At 38.8% G+C, this 17,151-nt stretch overlaps 1 protein-coding gene across 1 annotated transcript in view; it reads right to left on the bottom strand.

The window, feature by feature from the left end:
• The window catches only part of ME1 (malic enzyme 1), a 215,623-nt gene that overhangs the window by 172,546 nt on the left and 25,926 nt on the right, over nucleotides 1-17,151 (bottom strand). The window contains exon 4 of the mRNA XM_021693605.2: nucleotides 595-728. Coding sequence (XP_021549280.2) covers nucleotides 595-728 — 134 coding nt within the window. The remainder of the gene's footprint in view (nucleotides 1-594; nucleotides 729-17,151) is intronic.

The following is a 17,151-nucleotide window of genomic DNA, read 5'->3' as shown; positions in this document are numbered from 1 at the left end:
AATGCTCCTACCAAGGGTAAAATTTTTTTTAAAACATCACTGTATTTATGGGGCACCTGGGTGGCTCAGTCAGTTAAGTGTCAGCCTTTGGCTCAGGTCATGATCCCAGGGTCCTGGGATTGAGTTCCACATCGGGCTCCCTGCTCAGCGAGGAGTCTGCTTCTCCCTCTCTCACTCCCCCTCCCCCTCTCCGCTGCTTGTGCTCTGTCTCTCTCTGTCTCTCAAATAAATAAAATCTTTAAAAAGGGGGTGCCTGGGTGGCTCAGTTGGTTGAGCGTCTGCCTTCGGCTCAGGTCATGATCCTGAAGTCCTGGGATCGAATCCCACATGGGGCTCTCTGCTCAACAGGGAGCCTGCTTCTCCCTCTCTCCCCACCCCCGCTCATGCTCACTCTTTCCCACACTCTCTCATGCTCTTTCTCAAATAGTTTTTAAAAAAATATTTTTAAAAACATCATTGTATTTATACGTAAGTTCGTCTCAAACTTGACTACTCTTTCCAAGTCACTAGATATTTTAACTTTCTCAACCAATAAAAAATAAACCAGACAACTGCCTAAGAGAAATTTAAAAATCATCTTCAGGAATGTGTTACCTGTCAAAGTCAGAGGTCAGACGCTCAAAATTTTTAATTACTCTAAGAACCTGGAGATCCTGACTGATGAAGCAAGGTGGCAACAATCCATGAATATTCAACTGTTGTCTCTCTTCCAGGGTAAAAGCCAACTCCTATGGAGAAAGGAAAAACACAATAATTTGAAGGGAATAAAAACCAAAACCTATATACATATACACACATAAGATCCAACAAATACATGGAATAAAAAATCAGAAGATCTGGTATTATCTAACCACGGCCATTCAACTGTGAGATCATATCATCTCTCAATACCTCAGTTTCCTCATCTTTAAATATTTGAATACTATAATATTTTCAGATCTGTGTCATTCATATTGTTAGTTTTGAAATTAGGTAATGCAGAAAATGATGTGAAGATAGGCAAATGAAAGATATAAATACTATTAACATTATTCAATATATAAATTAGAATTATAAGAGATTTTAAAATTATGAACATGAGTAGGTCACCTATGACCTGCTGTGCCTCCCCTATAAAATAGATTTTTAAAAAAAGCCTTATATATGATTGAGGCACCTGTTCCAACACTCCTCTCCCAAATTATCTCCTACTATTTTCTTAAAGTTGATGCGCTTTTTTTAAGATTTTATTTATTTGAGAGAGAGAGAACACAAGCAGGGGGAGCGGCAGAGGGAGAGGGAGAAGCAGACTCCCCACTGAGCAGGGAGCCCAACGCGGGGCTAGACCCCAGGACTCTGGGATCATGATCTGAGCCGAAGGCAGATGCTTAACCAACTGAGCCACCCAGGTGCCCCATCTCCTACTATTTTTTTTTTTAAGATATAATGTATTATTTGTTTCAGAGGTACAGGTCTGTGATTCATCACTCTTACACAATTCACAGTGCTCACCATAGCACGTACCCTCCCCAATGTCCATCACCCAGCCACCCCATCCCCCTCACCCCCCTCCACTCCAGCAACCCTCAGTTTGTTTCCTGAGATTAAGAGTCTCTTATGGTTTGTCTCCCTCTCTGGTTTCGTCTTGTTTCATTTTTCCCTCCCTTCCCCTATCCTACTATTCTTATTATACTCCTAGCCACACAAAAATTTTCACCATTGCCTGAACACAGAACAGTCTTTTATTCTTTCATGACACCATGGACAAAAATGTTTTCCTTGCTTTTCCACCTTTCAAGTCTGACCTCAAATGCTCCCTCTTCTCTAAAGCCTTTCCAGACTCAGCCAATATGTCCATTAGAACCCTATTATTATTCTATGTTACTTGTTTACATGAACACTTACTGAATAAAACATGAGGCTTGAAAACAAGCAATGAAATATAACTGATGGATTGATACAAAAATCCAGAATGGACCGAAAAGATTTGCTGGAACATAATATGAAGGAAAGTAATAGCAGACAAACCCTGGTAGTCATTAATCTGGGAGAATGGGATGAGCAGTACCCCTGGAGAAGACTGCCCCTGGAGCTACCAAAGCCCAAGAGGCTTCTCTGAGTAGACGTGGTTGTTCCCCTGGGTCTGGCAAAAGTTCACCAACAAGGTGATGGTTGGGTTCACTCACAGTAACCACACCTGATGCTTCTTAGACAACCTGGATGGTAGAAATGTGCTAACTTTTACTGGGTGATTTTACAGCCATCCTCCTCTGCCCCTGAAAGCTTCCCACAATGGCAGAATAGTGACTCCTGAGTATTACTCTGGGAAAAAGACAATTTGGTTCATCCCAGAGGTAGATTACACATCCAATCTCAGAAAGCAGGTGAAGGAGGTCAACAAACAACTCTTTCTTCTAATTTTTTATATGTTTAGGCCCATTCATTCATGTCACTGGTGGAAAGCTTCATGTCTGATTCAACTCCTGGGTCCAGGGGGCAGCCTGAAGAAAGTCAAATAGATTTGTCCCCTGGATGACCCCTGGCGGAGCTCTCTCAATTGCTGACAAGGGCTGGCCAGGACCAATGGCTCCAGAACCTCCAGTATAAGAAAGTGTTTATAATCCTGACTTCTCAGAAGGTCTCCAAGTGCTATCAGCACAGGTGGTGTCCAGTTCCCAGGTATTTTTCTCCAATAGCAGCCACTCTTTCGACTGCAAAAGCCCGCATTGTTACGTGTTCAGTTGGGGGTCCTCTGCAGCTGCTCTGCTCCTCAGCAGTTGGATGGGCCCTTTCTATTTTTTTTCTTTTTTGCTTTTTCTTTATTATTATGTTCAATCAGCCAGCACACAGTACATCATTAGTTTTTGATGTAGCGTTCAACGATTCATTAGTTGCATATAACACCCAGTGCTCATCACCACACGTGCCCTCCTTAATACCCATCACCTGGTTATCCCATGCCCCCACCCCCACCCCCCTTCTGTAACCCTCAGTTTGGTTCCCGGAGTCCAGAGTCTCTCACAGTTTGTCTCCATCTCCGATTTCTTCCCATTCAGTTTTCCCTCCCTTCCCCTGTGGTCCTCCACGCTATTCCTTATGTTCCACATACGAAACCATATGATAATTGTCTTTCTCTGCTGGATTTATTTCACTTAGCATAATCTTCTCCAGTTCCATCCATGTTGATGCAAATGGTGGGTATTCATCCTTTCTGATGGCTGAGTAATATTCCATTGTATATATGAACCACATCTTCTTTATCCATTAGTCTGTTGAAGGACATCTCGGCTCCTTCCACAGTTTGGCTATTGTGGACATTGCTGCTATGAACATTGGGGTGCATGTGCCCCTTCTTTTCACTACGTCTGTATCTTTGGGGTAAATACCTAGTGGTCCAATTGCTGGGTCATGGATGGGCCCTTTCCTAAAGGATAATCTGGTGTGTTCAGCTGGGCCTAGCCCCACCACCCCTCCTGCATGCCTGGGGAAGAGCAGACAGTGCAGCCTGTCAGTCCCTTGCCTAGGAGTTCCAGCAGGCACCAGGAGACACTCATGGTACTGCTGGAACCTTTTGCATGCCATTTTCTTTTTTATCTGTGGTCTGTGTCCCCCAATCAGAATGTGAAGACCATGAGGTCAGGGAATTTTGTCTGTTTTTTTTTTTTTTTTCACTGCTTCATCCTTAGTGCTTAGAAAAGCACCTGATATAACTAGAATTCAGTAATGTGCTGCATAAGCAAAATAGAAAGCTTTAAATATTTAATTTTAGAGAAATAGTAAAAGTTTTAAAAACAGCAAAATTATTGCTCAGGAAACTGATTAGCATATTAATTCTTGGTAAATTTAAGTTTAAAATTAATAGGAACTGGGGCACTTGGGTGGCTCAGTTGGTTAAGCGTCCAACTCTTGATTTCAGCTCAGGTCACAATCTCAGGGTTGTGAGATTGAGCCCCATATCAGGCTCCATGCTGGGTATGGAGCCTGCTTAAGATTCTCTCTCTCTGTTTCCCTCTGCCCCTCACCACCCAAAATAAATAAATATACACATAAATAAATAAATAAAAGGAACAAAAGAGGGATATTTGTATAAAAAAGTAACTATAAAATGGAAAGCATACTTCACTTATTACAGATATAACTGGGAAGACTGATCATTTAAAGCAAAATGTCACGAATAACTCTTTGGAATAAAAGAATTATATACAGTAATGTATTTGAAAAGGAAAGAAAATTCAATAGATGTTTCTCTAGCTTAAAATGAAAAATTTGGAAATTAAAAATGGGAAAAAAACTAAAGTTAAAACTCTCAAAAATACATGGACATATGTAAAAAGTAGTAAACTTCTGAATATTATGCCTTGAAAATCTGTCTGCAAAATAAAAATCAAAATTATCAATATTCTGAGAATAAGGCTTGTTATCAGAAGCACTAACATATGCTCCTGCATTCACTTAATAATGGCACTTAATCATTTATTGGTATATCAGTCCTTCTTTTTACATAAATTTCCCAATCTTGGTCTGACCTAACAGGTCTCTCATATCTTTTGCCATAAAATGACAATGCCATCTGGCTATCTTTTGCTGTCCTTTGATGGTTAGTAACTACAAACACCCACACACTGTTAGCCAAATATTCTATGGCATAATAAAGTGTCAATTCAGCTCTTAACAATAACCACCAAAAACAAAACAAAAAAACTAGGGCTTAAAAATCTGGGAAACTGGGTCAAGTTAAAGTCCTATGATAAGGTTCATATTCTATTACTACACTTTACAAATAATAAAAAAAAAAAACTAAGTCAGTGAGTAAGCAAACTTAAATCTTAAAATCCCTGAAAATTTAAAAATATATATGGCAAGACTTCACTTAAACCAGTTTTTAAGAATGACAGATCAATGTGATTACCAACCAGCAACTTCCCAGAAAGTATTCAGAGAAACAATAAATAGAATTTTGAACCATTTAATAATCCTGGCTCGATCTTTCATTTTTTCATACTAACAGAGATATATTCATATATATTTTGTAGAGGTTATAAACAGTAGCTTAATACATTCTCCTTATTAAACACTAGCTTAATACATTTTCCTCATTAAAAGCTGATGTAACAAATATCTGCTTCCAAGAATTACCTTAGAGTTATGCTGTGAGGCCTATCCAACAAAGGACAGTGTATTCCAGGTATACATGCAGCTTCTAACTTTCATTTGATTTCTTCTGAGTCTTTCATGTAGTTAAAAAGTTTAGACTTCTATACATATATTAAGTTTCCAGGCCACCTATAATTCTAATTCCCCAAAAGCTTTCTCATACACCCTAGGTTCAACCCTGGTTTTCTCATTTTCTCTCTTTTTCTCTCCCTCCTCCTTACAAAACCTTCTGGACCCAATTCCTAGACAGCAGAATGGTATGCTGTCTCACTACTTAGGACAGCACAGGACAACTATTCTTCTGGGCTCTACTAATTGCTCTATGTATATCTTCTTGAGAAAACTGAGACTATCAAGCAGAAAGGAAAACAAAATTCCTGACATAACAAGAGACTTATATCAGAAACTACGTTTGCACCTGAGAAAGAAACTTTGTCCTAAGTAATTTATCAGAAATGATTACCATAAAAACAGAACAGATACAACCTGAATTCCGTGCTAACCATCTTTAACGTTTGCAATAAGCTTCAGTAATTTGCTGTTTTTTCTGAATAAGGAAAATCAAAGTAATCAAGTGGAATGGCAAAAAGGAAAACACTGTCTAAATCACAAAAATCTTTAAGTAATCTATATATGAATAATTCATTATAAAATGCATTTATTGTAATGTTTGTTTTCATTATTTATTATTCTGAAATAAGAGATCAAAGTGAGCTTTAGATTTAAATGTCAATATTTTCAAATGTATTAGCATAGTTTATGTGCATATTCTATAACTATAGAAAGACAAGTGATTCTAATTTGTCCTGGACATATACTGAAGGGTTCCTTCTTCCAAGTCTTCCACAGTGCCAAATATTGTTCTTTGAAACTGATTTTTTTTAATTCTAATTAACAATATAAATAATGACTTCTAGAACTTTCCTGGTGTATGTAACCTCATTTCTTCAAAAATACCAATCAGCCAGATGGGATACACATTTCCAAGGTAAAGTTTTTAAATAATTATTTTGCATGCATTCAGCTATGCAACCAAATTCTCTAGTGATCATATCCTTCAAGAGGCAGAAAATTAATTATTTAAAACCAATAATATAGTAACAACAGCTTTTTTTTAAAAAAATTTGGTGTCATTACACAGCAATTAATTTTTACTCATATTTATATAGCGTAATTTAAACTGGCAGAAGTAATGATTACAAAAATAAATCCAAAATACACTTGGCCCTAAAGGGAGGGAAAAAGAAAATAAAATCAGAGAGGGAGACAAACCATAGAGACTCTTAACTATAGGAAACAAATTGAGGGTTGCTGGAGGGTGGGGGGAATGGGGTAACTGAGTGATGGGCATTAAAGAGGGCACTTGATGTAATAAGCACTGGGTGTTATATGCAACTGATGAATCACTAAACTCTACCTCTGAAACTAATAATATATTATATGTTAATTAATTGAGTTTTAATTAAAAAAATAAATAAAATATACTTGGTCCTAGATACCCTAAAATTTATAGCAAAATATCATAACCATAACACCTAAAAATCATTTCATCTAGGTATTACAGGGTATCAGCAACTATAACTATTTTGTAGTTTAAGTGATATGTTTGCTTAATTAATGAAAAGAAAGAGCATCTCTACCTAAGACAGCAAATGGATTTTTAAAATATTGGATGAGAGGTTTAATTAAATAGTTTAAGTATGCTGAGAGAACTTTTCAATCACAGTGGTTCCTACTGACTTGCTGAGAGAGAGAAAGAGCTTTGCAACGGTTAGGTCCACAGCTCCTGAGATTGCCTTGCAAGTTGTCTTGGGCATGCTTTGGAAAACCACGACAATTCTGGTAGGAGGTGTCTTTTAGGAATAAAACAGATGGCTCTTCTTTCCTTTAAAGTCTCTTCTCATTCCAAAATCTCATGTCAGTTCATAAATGCTACCATCTTTTTCTATAACCAACCTCCTGAATGAGGAAGGTGAAGGTTTTACAACTCTGTGTGCTCAAGAGTAAATATCATCAGGAAAGCTCTGTACTAACATGAAAGTTAAGAAAATCAGGACTCAAAAGAAAATCCTGATAAGCTTTCAATCTCTAAGGAAAATCTGCTCAGTGATTTTCCAAGGTGATTAATAACCACCACCTACATGTCAGCTTTGCTATTTGTTTAGCACCGGCTTTATCCTTTCTCATCCCTCTTAACTTCCACCAAGAAATTTAAAGTGGAAATAAGTTAAAAGAATCCTGAACCTGAAAGAGGGAGATGTTTCATAATTTTATATTTAATATGGATGAAACCAGTTTCGTCGAGTTTTTTTTTTTTATAATCAAAATAACTAACAGGGTATGCGTAAGAAGAAAAGTTTTTCTCAGCCTTTTATCTTTTTATAAACAAAACCTGCATACCCATCCTGTAATTTATCTTATGAGAACTTTATTATATTTCTCAAATATGGTTTTTTTTTTTTAACACATAGCCTGGTTAAGAAGCAGGCATATAGGATTATCTCTCAAAAGGATAAAACAAGCTGGCCCTTGGGCAGCTACTTAAGAGTTTGTGTTGGAATGATAGCAGCAGATGTCAGCTTTTCAAAGATCCTATCTAATCTAGTTCCCAGGTTAGAAGGTCAGGAAGAAAAAAAAAATTCCATCTTTCAAACATATATTGAAACAAAGTCTTTCCCAACAAAGAGTTGAGTCTTAAATGCAGTCTGTGCAACAGCACATACTTTTGGCTATGTTCACACAGTAAACCACAGAAACACACTGGCTCTGATGGCTATACGTGTGGAAGACAGCCAGACCGATCCAGTATTTACTTAGTATAGCCACCAGTGACTTCTCCCGTCAGCAGGACTTTAGAGATGCTTACCGTGTGCCCACAGTCCAGGAAGGACATGCCCAATGCAATCAAACATTGCCAACCCAGGTAAAACACAAAGCTCAGATAAGCCACACTGACCACAGCAGTGGTTCAAAATCTTTATAGATTCCTTATAAGGGTGAGAAATTATTAACCATCAATGTTAATACTACATTTTCCAAACATAGCTCTTAAAATCATTAATAAGATTTTTAAATTCTTGGGGCACCTGGGTTGGCTCAGTTGGTTAAGCATCTGCCTTTGACTGGGGTGGAGATTGGGGGGTCCTGGGATCAAGCCCTGTGTCAGTCTCCCTACTCAGCTGGGAGCCTGCTTCTCCCTCTCCCTCCGCCCCTCCCCCCGTGCGGGCATGCACCTTCCCCCTCAAATAAAACCTTAAAAAAAAAAAAAGATTTTAAAATTCTTTCAGCAAAATCGAATGCCTGTGTCCCCAAGGAAGTTTTAAGGTAAATTTCACAAAGTCACCAAATCAGGAAAGTACCTGTTAAGTAAGTAGACCGGAGGTGAGCACACTGGTAATTCTTAGTAAACTATTGAAACTGCCAATGCACACAAGTGATTAAAAAAAGCCAAATCTCATCCAAACCAAATGGGTAATACTGATTGCCAGTAGAGGCCCTAATAATCACATGCAAATTTACACCATTCTAGATATGCCTATGATACTACATGTAGTAATTATCCATATAGTGAATCAGAAACATTGGGATTACAAGATAATCATGAATTATGACTTTGATTTCTTAATTCTTTGAGCTAGTCGAAGAATCTATGGAGTATGAAAAATTTAACATTAAATTAAACATGAATTTGTAAATGTCTTTTGCCTATTCCTGAATGATGAGGAGGAGGAGGCTTTCCTCCTCCTCTCTGGATTGGCAAGGCGTCCTCCAAGGTCCTCCCAAAGCATCAAGTACCTTCATCATGCAACTTCTCATACTATTATTTCTGCTGAAGTGCTGTTTTACCCAAAGGTCTAGGTGCTTCTGGAGAACAGGAACTATGATATTCATATTTGAACAGCACCCAGTAAAATGTCAAGATGGAAGAGGGCCTCAATAAGTTTTAAGTAAACAAATGGATGACTAAATGAATCTGAAACAACTTTTCATTTCCATGTAGTTTGGTTCTATGTACAGCTCTTCCTCAACTTACAATGGGGTTACATCCCGATAAACCCCTCGTAAATTGAAAATGCCATTAAGTCGAAAATGCATTTAATACCTCTAACCTACCAAACATCACAGCTTAGTCTAACCTACCTTAAATGTGCTCACAACATTTACACTGGCCTACAGTTGGCCAAAATTATCTAACACAAAGTCTATTATATAAATAAGTACTTAATACCTTGCGTAACTGATAGAATATTACACTGCAAGTGAAAAACAGAGCAGACGGATGGGTACAGAATGGTCAAGTGGACCAGCTGTTTCCCCTTACAGTGACGTGGCTGGTCAGGAGCTGCGGCTTGCTGCCACTGCCTAGCGTCGCAAGAGACAACCATACCTCATAGCATTAGCCCAGGAAAAGATCAAAATTCAAAATACAGTTTCTACTGAATGCATATCACTTTCACACATGGACCTAATGACAGACATGCAAGAAATCAGTAGATATAATTCAGGAATCTTTAAATGTGGGCATCTTGGGGCGCCTGGATGGCTCAGTCAGTTAAGCGTCCGACTCTTGGTTTTGGCTAAGTTCATGGTCTCAGGGTCATGAGATCAAACCCCGTGTCGGATGGTGGGCTCGGTGTTCAGCACAGAGTCTGCCTGAGATTCTCTCCTCCTCCTTCTGCCCCTCCCCTGCTCGTGCACATGCGCTCTCTAATAAATAAAGAGAATCTTAAATAAATAAATAAATGTGGGCATCTTTTTGCACTGTGAAACTTAGTATTTCCTTCCATTGTAAAAGAAGATAATAAACAAAAGAAACAGTAGTAGTAGTAGTTCCTGTGACTGTCATAAATAGAAATAATATTTTTTATCACATTGAACTTCTGGCGTATATCTTGAAATAACACTTATGTTTATCATTACTTTGAAATTACAGTAATTTTAGACCACAATAAGGTTGTTTGTAACATGAAAAGGCACACAAGCTAGTCATGTCATCGACCTTCACACCAATCTCTTTAATAAATGAAATTTTACTTTAAATTGCTCACATTTAAATATACTGTCTTGCTATTTAAGTCTTTCATAAAGAAGAATATATCTTATAATATCACATATTTATTTTTTAATATTTTGATACCTAGGGCGCCTGGGTGGCTCAGTTGGTTAAGCGACTGCCTTCGGCTCAGGTCATGATCCTGGAGTCCTGGGATCGAGTCCCATATTGGGCTCCTTGCTCAGCAGGGGGTCTGCTTCTCCCTCTGACCCTCCCCCCTCTCATGTGCTCTCTCTCTCTCATTCTCTCTCTCAAATAAATAAATAAAATCTTTAAAAAAAAAATTTTGATACCTATATCATACTTGGTTTCTTTTATAACATTATGCATTCTATTTATCTGAAAACACTGCTTTAAGAAAGCCATGGACTTCACCAAATTTCCAAACGGGACTTGGTACAAAATATTTTAAGAACTGTTGCAGACGGTGAAGAAAAAAAACAAAACTAAAAGGCAACCTATGGAATGGAAGAAAATATTTGCAAATGATGTATCTGATAAAGGGTTAGTATCCAACATCTATAAAGAACTTACAAAACTCAACACCAAAAAAACCAATTAATCCAATTAAAAAATGGGCAGAAAGGGGCGCCTGGGTGACTCAGTCAGTTAAGCATCTGACTCTTGATTTTGGCTCAGGTCATGATCTCAGGGTTGTGGGATCGAGCCCCATGTTGAGCCCCACATTGTGGGGGGACCATGCTCAGTGGGGAGTCTGCTTGAGATTTTCTCTCTCCACCTCTCTCTGCCCCTCCCCCCTAAAATAAATAAATAATTTTTTTAATGGGCAGAAGACATGAATAGACATTTTTCCAAAGACATACAGATGGCCAACAGACACATGAAAAGATACTCAACATCACTGATCATCACGGAAATGCGTATCAAAACTACAATGCGATATCACCTCACACCTCTCAGAATTGCTAAAATCAGCAGCACAAGAAATAACAGGTGTTGGCAAGAATGTGGAGAAAAAGGATCCTTCATGCACTGTTGGTGGGAATGCAAACTGGTGCAGCCACTCTGGAAAACAGTTAAAAATAGAACTACCCTATGATCCAGCAATTGCACTACTCTGTATTTACCCAAAGGATACAAAAATATTAATTCAAAGAAATACATGCACCCTGATGTTTATAGAAGCATTATCTACAATAGCCAAATTATGAAAACAGCCCAAGTGTCCATCAACTAATAATAAAGAAGATGGGGGGGGGGGGTGTATGTATAATGGAATATTACTCAGCCATAAAAAAGAATGAAATCTTGTCATTTGCAATGACATGGATGGAGCTAGAGTGTATAATGCTAAGTGAAATAAGTCAGTCAAAGAAAGGCAAATACCACATGATTTCACTCATATGTAGAATGTAAGGAACAAAACAAACAAGCAAAGGGAAAAAAAAGAGAGAGGCAAACCAAGAAACAGACTCTTAACTATGGTGAACAAACTGATGGTTACCAGAGGGGAGGTGGTCAGGGGATGGGCTAGATGGGTGATGGGGATTAAGAAGGGCCCTTGTGATGAGCACTGGGTATTGTATGGAAGCACTGAATCACTATATTATACACCTGAAACTAATATTACACTATGTTAATTAATTGGAATTTAAATAAAAACCTAAAAAAAAAAGAACTGTTGCAGAGAATAATGCTTCAGTTTCCAAGGGATATATACTTCACATATCAACATGATATTCCCAGAAACGCCACAAGATGGCTTTCTTACTTCAGATCCACAGTTGAGATTTTCAGAAATGTTTTGTCTCTTCTTAGTTACTTTATGGGAGATTGTCATTGGTATTGGTCAAGGGTCTCCAGAGAAACAGAACAAATAGGGTGTGTGTATAAACATCACATATATGAAGGAATTTATTATAAGGAATTGGCTCATGCAAATATGAAGGCTGACAAGTCCTCAGATCTGAAGTTGGCAAGTTGGAGAACCAAGAGAGCCAATGGTGCAATTCCAGTCCATGCACAAAGGCCTGAGAAATCAAGAAAGCTGAGAGTACAGTTCTACTCCAAAGGCCAGCAGGCTTAAGACCCAGGAAAAGCCAGTGTTTCAGTTCAAATCCAAAGGTAGGAAAAAAATTGATGTCCCAGCTTGAAGGCAGTCAGACAAGAGGGATTCCCTCTTCCTCACAAGAGGGTCAGCCTTGGGGCGCCTGGGTGGCTCAGATGGTTAAGCGTCTGCCTTCGGCTCAGGTCATGATCCCAGGGTCCTGGGATCAAGTCCCGCATTGGGTTCCTTGCTCAGCGGGGAGCCTGCTTCTCCCTCTGCCTCTCTCTCTCTCTGTCTCTCATGAATAAATAAATAAAATCTTTAAAAAAAAAAAAAAAGAGAGTCAGCCTTTTTGTTCTATTCAGATATTCAACTGACTGTATGAGGCCCACCCACATTAGGTAGGGAAGCCCGCTTTACTCAGTTTACCAATTCAAATGTTAATCTCATCCAGAAACACCTTCACAGACACAACCAGAATAATATTTGACCAATTGTCTGGATACCCAGTGGCTTAGCTAAAATCATCCCACTCACACCAAATATTTGTTGAGTGAATGCTTACACTTGTAAGCACTAAGCCAATGAAACAGTGATACATCAAATATGGTCCACAGCCTCATGAAGCTAACAATCTAGAGAGTTTAACAGGATATTACATGAAGAGCTACACAAATAATTATAAAATAACAATGTGATAAGTACAGGGGAAAGAAATCTAACTTATCTATCTAACTTAACTTAGGGGCTTAAAAGGAAAGTGATATTAAATTAGATCTGAAGGACAAAGAGAAGAGTAGGAGTTGACCAAGTGAAAGGTTCAGGGTGATTGTGCAGGGAACAGCAGGGGCACAAACCCCGAGGCAGAAGAGCTTGGCTTCTTAGAGAGGGTACTGGGAAGGAAACATCAACTATGAGAAGAATGATGAAAGATGACTCTGGGAAGACAGGCAGGAACCAGAGCAGGCCAGTCCTTGTTAGCTAGATAAAGTTCTAAACTTCATCCTAAGAGTAACGGCAAGATCCAGTTCTTTGCCTGACTTATGATGCCATTTTGTGAAAACACTACAAGTGAGTTAGCAGCACTCACCCACAATATTTGTTATTCACCATACTAAGGAATCAACATACAAAGGCTAGCTCATTAAAGAAAGAGAAAACAGTGCTTCAGAACCAGTTTCTGAGTACCAGGCAGACGACAGAAGAAGGTTCCATCTGGGCTCGTGACTCTCAATCTGTCTTCCATGTCTCCCAACTGCATCATTTGTCTTCATAACACAACCTCGTAGCCACCACACCAAGGGCAGCTCTGATTCATGCCCTACATCAATAACGTTTGAGGGCGCCTGGGTGGCTCAGTTGATTAAACGTCTGCCTTCAGCTCATGTCATGATCCCAGCGTCCTGGGATCTGAGCAGGGAGTCTGCTTCTCCCTCTCCCTCTGCCCTTCCCCCTGCTTGTGTTCTCTCTCACGCTCTCTCTCTCTCGAATAAATAAAATCTTTAAAAAATCAATAACATTTTAACTTAGAAAATTAACTTTAGGGGCGCCTCAGTGGCTCAGTCGTTAAGCATCTGCCTTCGGCTCAGGTCATGATCCCGGGGTCCTGGGATCGAGCCCCGCATTGGGCCCCCTGCTCTGCAGGAAGCCTGCTTCTCCCTCTCCTCTGCTTGTGTTCCCTCTCTCGCTGTGTCTCGCTGTGGGTGGGAGACAAACTTTTCACTTTTTTGTATTTTTATTTTTATATAGTCAATTATAAGGCTATGAAAAATATTAAAACTATTAAGAACCATTTATCTCAATCTCTAAGAATAATATAACCATACTTACTATTTACATTTGTTACATCTCTATTCTTATGTTTCTGGCAGTTCTAGATACGGCAGAGACTGTGATTTGCCTACTGTAACATCCGTTTCTCCCCTTCTTCCCCAGCAAGAGGGCCCCAATATTATTTGGGGTGGGAATGTATCAGATAAAAGACGAAAATTCCAAACTCCCCTATAGTTAGATGAGGCCCTGTGGCTGAGTTCTGAGCAATGACATGTAAGTAGAAGTGATGGATGCGATGTGGGGCAGGACCCTTAAAGAGAGCTGACCCCACTGGAAAGTGGCCCTTCTTGTGTTTCTCTCATTTCTTCCAGCAGCCAGCTTGGAATATACAAATGATATCTACAGACCAATTGTCAGTTAGGACCATAAAGTGTTCTCGAAGACGGAAGAGCAGCAATGTTCCTGATGATTCTGTGACCCACCAAACAGGCCTAGACTGTTCACCTTTGATTTCCTTCATGTGCCAGAGAAAAATAAGCTACATCTTAACCAAGTCACTATTATTTGTTTTTATTGGTGGTGTTGTTATATATATCAAAACCCAATCCTAAATGATACACAGGTCATCCCTATACCCACTACAGGAAAGAGATTCTCAGACACATACTCAATAGCATATTCACCCCACAATGTAGAATGTGATCTGTGGAGAGGTTATAGCCACATCTGAAAGGCAGAATAGAGCTATAAAAAGTTACTTCAACAAATAACCCTCATTTTTCCATTCAACAGACTTTTACAGAATACTAACTATATTCCAGGTCCCATGGGCAACTACATTAAAAGATAAAGCTATGATATAAGCCAGTATAACAACCTACACACCTCCCCAGAGGAATTTTGAACCTTGTAGTTTCTATAGTATTTCCTCCATCACAGCATAAAGAGAAACAGAAGTGAAACATACATTATCAAAAAGGCCAAGTGGGGCACCTGGATGGCTCAGTCACTTTAGCATCTGACTCTAATTTCGGCTCAGGTCATGACCTCAGGGTGGTGAGATGGAGCCCTGCATCCAGCTCCTTGCTCAGCAAGGAGTCTGCTTGAGCATTCTCTCTCCCTCTGCCCCTCCCCCTGTTCTCTCTCTCTCAAATAAACAAATCTTTTTTAAAAAGGCCAAGCATTTCTAAATCCTTAGAATATAGAAATTTTATAAATTATGTTGAGTTCTTATTTTTACATAAACCATTTTCCATAGGATAACCTTTCTTACTAATATTACTATAGCAAATATGTACCCAGTAAATGGGGGGGAATATATATTTGAGAGGAGATTCCCTGATTTTTCCCCCTGAAACTTAAAACCAAGTTAGACTGAGTTTCACATGTTCACATCCTAAAAATAACAATCTAAGGGTTCTGGTTCTGTGCAAAATGGTGTAAGCATTTTTTATCTTGTCTCTCCCAAAGAACCCAACTATAAACTCTGTACAGACTGCATTGGGCAGCTATCTGAAGACTCTGAAAAGTAAATGGCAGCATAAGAATGGGAAAGAAGACCAGAATCCAAGGTAAATTTCCTGGAGATTTGCCCTTCAGTGCAGCCTGGCTCCCCACGCCTCCCCCCCCCCATCTGTAATCAACTGGCCTTGACTTAAAAAGCTAAAAGAGCAACCGAGTGCAGACAAAAAGAATGCCAAGAGCTTTCTTTTTCTGGTCCAAGAATCAGGAAAGGAGACTCCTAAAGGTCACAGAAGAGGGAAATCCACTATTATCTTCCATTCTCTCCAGCCCCAGCCCCCATGGGAATCTCAGAGTGGGTGACAGGAGCATAACCACCACAGATGTCTAAAATTGTAAGAAAGGAAAATCATTCGTTTTAACCAGAAGAGCAATGGTCCCAAAATCATGGATCAAATGTCTGTTGCATTTATCTCTGTCTTCCAGTTACTTGGCCCTAAGTATAAATGCAGGTAGAGGAAGTATACTGCCGAGCAAGAAAACTAAAGGCCCAGTTTTCTGGCTAGTGGGCTGGGAAAGGGGGGCCTCAAGGAGACAAAGTATCAGCAAGATCATAGAAAGAAGGGAACTCAAGAGAGCAATCCCACAAAGTTTTATGTGAACTCCTGAACTCACCTCTGAGCTATGCATGTATAGACCTGATCTTAAATAGTCTTACAAAGGATTTGAGAACTAAACTATGGTGTAAACCACTGCACAGATCCTACCCTGGCTACAGGGCAGTACACATGATGGAACAGATCCAAACAGCACTACAAAGTGGCTTTGAAAATGGAATACTGGAACCACAAACCATAGAAGATGAGTCTGACCTGTGAACTGACCTAGTCAGGTTGAAAATTAAAAATGAAAAAGAATAGTATTCCCTTTGGGATTTAACCAAAACCTAGTATATCATAATATGCATATGTCCAGGATATATGCAAAAATTATGCAGCAAACAAAGAAACAGGAAAATGTTTATTTCAAAGGAAAAGAAAATCAATGATGATACAGAGAATGGAGTTATCAGACAAAGATTTAAAAAGTTATTGTAACCAAACCCCAAATCATAAGGGCAAAATCTTTTGAAATGATGGGAAAATAGAAAGTCTTGGCCAAGAAATTAAAGCTGTAAAGAACCAAATGGAAATTTTAGAACTGAAAAATACAGTAACTAAAATAATAAATTCCTAGGATGAGCTCAAGAACAGAATGGAGATATAAGAGCAAAGAGTCACTGAACTTGAAGATGGATCAACCAATCTTAAAAACAAAGAAAAAAACAGGAAAAAAAAAAGTCAGAGCCCAGGGACCTGTGGGACAATACCAAAAAGCCTAACATTTGTATCAACACAATGCCAAAAGGTGAGGAGAAAGAAAAAATATTTGGAGAAATAATGGCTAAACACTTAACAATTTTGGCACAAGATGTAAACTTACAAATTCAAGAAGCTCAGCCAACCCCAAGAAGATAATCTAAAAAAAATCTAAATCCAGAAAAATGATTTCAAAATGCTAAAAACGAGAAACAAAGAAAACATCTTTAAAGGAGCCAGAAAAAAATGACCCACTGCATGCATACAATTCGAATGACTGCAGATTTCTCATCAGAAACAAGGGAGGCCAGAAGAAAGAGGAATGGTATTTTTTTTAAAGATATTTTATTTATTCATTTGAGAGA

The sequence above is a fragment of the Neomonachus schauinslandi genome, chromosome 8 (genome assembly GCF_002201575.2).
Source record: "Neomonachus schauinslandi chromosome 8, ASM220157v2, whole genome shotgun sequence".
NCBI classification, from domain to species: domain Eukaryota; kingdom Metazoa; phylum Chordata; class Mammalia; order Carnivora; family Phocidae; genus Neomonachus; species Neomonachus schauinslandi.
The sequence above is the reverse complement of the archived record's forward strand: the minus strand, read 5'-3'. Positions and strand labels throughout refer to the sequence as shown.